The sequence below is a fragment of the Apis dorsata genome, unplaced genomic scaffold (assembly GCF_000469605.1).
Source record: "Apis dorsata unplaced genomic scaffold, Apis dorsata 1.3 scaffold_28, whole genome shotgun sequence".
Taxonomy (NCBI): Eukaryota; Metazoa; Arthropoda; class Insecta; order Hymenoptera; family Apidae; genus Apis; species Apis dorsata.
This window is the reverse complement of record NW_006263330.1, coordinates 230,718-234,754: the sequence shown is the minus strand read 5'-3', so window position 1 is coordinate 234,754 and position 4,037 is coordinate 230,718. Positions and strand designations below refer to the sequence as shown.

The 4,037-nt window shown below is 22.3% G+C and overlaps 3 protein-coding genes across 3 annotated transcripts in view; 2 read left to right on the top strand and 1 right to left on the bottom strand.

The window, feature by feature from the left end:
* LOC102677032 (dipeptidyl peptidase 3) overlaps positions 1-2,849 on the top strand; it is a 3,551-nt gene extending 702 nt beyond the window's left edge. Inside the window, exons 2-4 of the mRNA XM_006607999.2 lie at positions 280-577; positions 688-2,440; positions 2,522-2,849. Of these exons, the coding sequence (XP_006608062.1) occupies positions 280-577; positions 688-2,440; positions 2,522-2,673 (2,203 nt within the window). The 3' untranslated portion in view covers positions 2,674-2,849. The remainder of the gene's footprint in view (positions 1-279; positions 578-687; positions 2,441-2,521) is intronic.
* Positions 2,850-3,055: 206 nt separating this feature from the next.
* Positions 3,056-4,037, bottom strand: part of LOC102673580 — a 3,620-nt gene continuing 2,638 nt past the window's right edge. Inside the window, exon 2 of the mRNA XM_006608058.2 lies at positions 3,056-3,151. Coding sequence (XP_006608121.1) covers positions 3,056-3,151 — 96 coding nt within the window. The remainder of the gene's footprint in view (positions 3,152-4,037) is intronic.
* LOC102677183 overlaps positions 3,082-4,037 on the top strand; it is a 6,218-nt gene continuing 5,262 nt past the window's right edge. The window contains exons 1-3 of the mRNA XM_031510829.1: positions 3,082-3,249; positions 3,663-3,876; positions 4,001-4,036. Coding sequence (XP_031366689.1) covers positions 3,174-3,249; positions 3,663-3,876; positions 4,001-4,036 — 326 coding nt within the window. The 5' untranslated portion in view covers positions 3,082-3,173. The remainder of the gene's footprint in view (positions 3,250-3,662; positions 3,877-4,000; position 4,037) is intronic.

The following is a 4,037-nucleotide window of genomic DNA, read 5'->3' as shown; positions in this document are numbered from 1 at the left end:
ATATATATATATATATATATATATATGTATGTATTTTTTTCAGTGTATGTATATATATATTTTTATATATTTATATATGCATACAACATATGTATAAAAAAGTCTAAATTTTTATTATTACGTCTATTTTTAAATATTTTTTCTAAAATGTCATAATTACAAAAAATTTTATTAAATTTATTAATTTAATAGTACCGTATTGTTTATATTTATATAAAAATTTATATAGAATTTAAAATATAATCAATAAATTTATTAAATTATAACATTGTATTTTAGTGTAAAATTATTGTCTACGAATATGAGTGAAGATATTTCTTTATTTACTTTACCAAATAAACAACCGATAATTGCATTAGAATGTGATACTGCATTTAATGCTTTAACAAAAAATGAAAAATTATATGCACATTATTTAAGTCAAGCTGCATGGAATGGTGGTCTTATTGTATTTGTTCAAACTTCTCCAGAATCACCTTTAATATTTGCTCTACTACATAAAATCTTCATATCTGAAACAATAAATGAATTGAAAAATTCTGCATTTAATGTTAATATTAGTGAAGATGAATTTACAGTAAGTTTTATATCAAATAATAATTTCATTTTTTAAATATAATATTAATTGTTACAATTATTTCTTTTGTACAATTATTTCTATATTGTACAATTATTTCTTATTTTTAGGCATTTTTAGTATATTCATGTGGAATTTTTGCAAATGCTGGTAATTATAAATCTTTTGGTGATAGTAAAATAATTCCAAATTTACCTAAGGATAAATTTGAAACTATAATAAAAGTTTCAAAAGCATATAAAAATAATTCCAAAAACATTGAAGAAATTTGGAATAAAATTCAAAATATAATATATTCTATTAAAGGAAAATTAAAATCTCTAGGATTGAGTGAGAAGGGAATTACAACTTATTTTTCTGCTAATTGCACAGAAAAAGATGCAGAGTTAGTTAATGATTTTATGCAAAGTAAAGGATTAGAATGTTATAATACAAGATGCTTTAAAATAGCAAATGATCAAAATGATTGTAAATTTGATATATATGAAATTAGATTAGCTTCTGTGGAAACCAATAATGATTCTAATATTACTTTATCAGAAGAAGTATTTAAAAATGCAAAATTTAGAATTACAAGAGGAGATTACAGTAAACTTTTGATTCCAGTTGTTCATAATCTTCAAAAAGCAAAAGAATATGCGGTAAATGAAATTGAAAAAAATATGTTAAATAAATACATAGAACACTTTAAAACTGGATCTTTACAAGATCACAAGGATGGTTCTCGTTTATGGATTAAAGACAAAGGACCAGTTATAGAAACTTACATAGGTTTTATTGAAACTTATAGAGATCCAGCAGGTCAAAGAGGAGAATTTGAAGGATTTGTAGCAATGGTAAATAAAGAAATGTCCAAAAAATTTGCTACATTGGTAACTAATGCAGAAAAATTTATACCAAAACTCCCGTGGGGTAAAGATTTTGAAAAAGATGAATTTCTAAGACCTGATTTTACTTCATTGGATGTTTTAACATTCTCGGGATCTGGTATTCCTGCAGGTATAAATATCCCAAATTATGATGAAATTAGGCAATCAGAAGGATTTAAGAATGTTTCTTTGGGTAATGTAATTCCTGCAAATATGAAATTAGATGTAATACCATTTTTATCTGAACATGATCAAACTTTGATGAATAGTTATAGAGTAGCTAGCTTTGAAGTGCAAGTTGCTTTGCATGAACTTCTTGGTCATGGAACAGGTAAATTATTGAAACAATTGGAATCTGGTTCATATAATTTCAATATTGGAAAAGTAAAAAATCCTTTTACTGGAGAATTAATAAATAAATATTTTTTACCTGGTGAAACATATGATTCGAAATTTGGATCATTGGGATCATCTTATGAGGAATGCAGAGCAGAAGCAGTTGGATTATATTTATCTTTAGAAAAAGATATATTAAGTATATTTGGATATGAAGGTTCTGAAGCAGATGATATAATATATGTAAATTGGTTATGTCTATTATGGACTGGTTGTGCAAAAGCTTTAGAAATGTATCAACCATCAACTGGGAAATGGCTGCAAGCTCATTCTCAAGCACGATATGTTTTACTTAGAGTTTGTTTAGAAGCTGGCAATGATTTTGTTGATGTTGTAGAATCTGAACCTGGAAAGAATTTATTATTAACTGTTAATAGAACAAAAATTTCAACAGTTGGTAAAAAAGCAATTGGAGATTTTTTAACTAAATTACAAATTTATAAAAGTACAGGTGATATTGAAGCAGCCAGAAAAATGTATGAAAAATATAGTGAAGTACCTGAAATAGAACCACATCCATGGGCACGTTGGAGGGATATAGTTTTAGCTCACAAGGAACCCCGAAAGATATTTGTTCAATCTAATACATTCGTTAATGGTTTGTATTTAAATAGTAATATATATTATAAAATATTACAGTTATATTACTATTATACTAATTTGTTTATTGTGGAAATAGATAAAAATGAAGTACAATTGAAAAATTATGAACCCAATTTTGCTGGATTGATTCAATCTTGGATAGAAAGATTTCCTTCTATAGATATTTCGCAAACACTTATTGAAATTATGGAAAAAGATAAACAACATTTTATATTCGAAGATAATTAACTATTTAATACAAATATTACAAAAATATTTTTTGTTTTTTTGATATATATTGTAACATTTGTATATGTATATGTGGATAAGAATCATAATCATAAAAAATAATGACATTTATTGTTTTTATAAATATTTTATTGAATAAGAATTTTGTATAAAATAAATTTATTATAAATATTTAACAAATATCTTAAAATAAAATATATTCTCAAAAATATAAAAGCATTTCTTTTATTATATATATATTATATATTATATATATTGTTTATATATAATATTACATAATAATATATAATATATAATAAAAATAATATTATCGACATACATATTTATCAATTACATTTATATTCATTGTGACTATTTACGTCATTGAATATGTGATATTTCTCTATAATACACATATACACATATATAAAGCATTGAATATGAATGAAGATTCTGCGCATACGTATATTGTTTTATTATATCTATTGGCGGGAAAAAACTGAAAAGCACAGTATATTAAAATGTCAAAAGAATCATTAAGTTTGTGTTTCGTTAATTTAGGTTGTGATATTTTCGATAAATCTATCATCGATAAGTGTAAGTTATTTATAAGTTTATAGTTTAAAATTAATAGATTTCATTTCTAACCTATATAAATTGCCTATATAAATCTGATTAATTCTTGATTTAAATACTATTATTTAAGAAACAATTCAATTTTAATTTATATAAAATACATTTTATATATTTAATAATTATTATATTTTTTATATTAATATATATATATATTTAAAAAATTATATCTGTTTTTTAACCTCATCTTAGAAAGCTTACATATTATGAACTGTTTTACATATTATGAATTATTATTTATATTTTAATAAAATATATTTATATATATGTTTAAACTTTTGTTTTAACATTTTTAACTTTGCATTAATTTTTATAATATATGAAATATGTTGTATTGTTTTTATTTAACAGATTTTTAATTAATTTTTTTTATCTAGGTGTACAATTTTGTCATGTTTATAATATAGATGAAGAAAAATTTTTAGAATCATGGGTAGCATATACTATTACACATTCATTAGATATTAATCCAACAATAAATAATCTTATTCAATTTGAGAATGAAGAACTTAAAAAAAATAGTGAATGTGTCGTAACACAAGACATATCAAATATACATACTCTCGATATACAACCTAAAGAAGATATTATGTATCCTTTTATATATATTTATCATATATAAAATTTAAAAAATTCTTATTATTATTCTTTTATGTTTATGATGTTTTTATATATTATCCTTACATATCATATAATTATAATTATATAATTATAGTAATAATGTTTTGGAACTATATAACAGTGGAGAATGT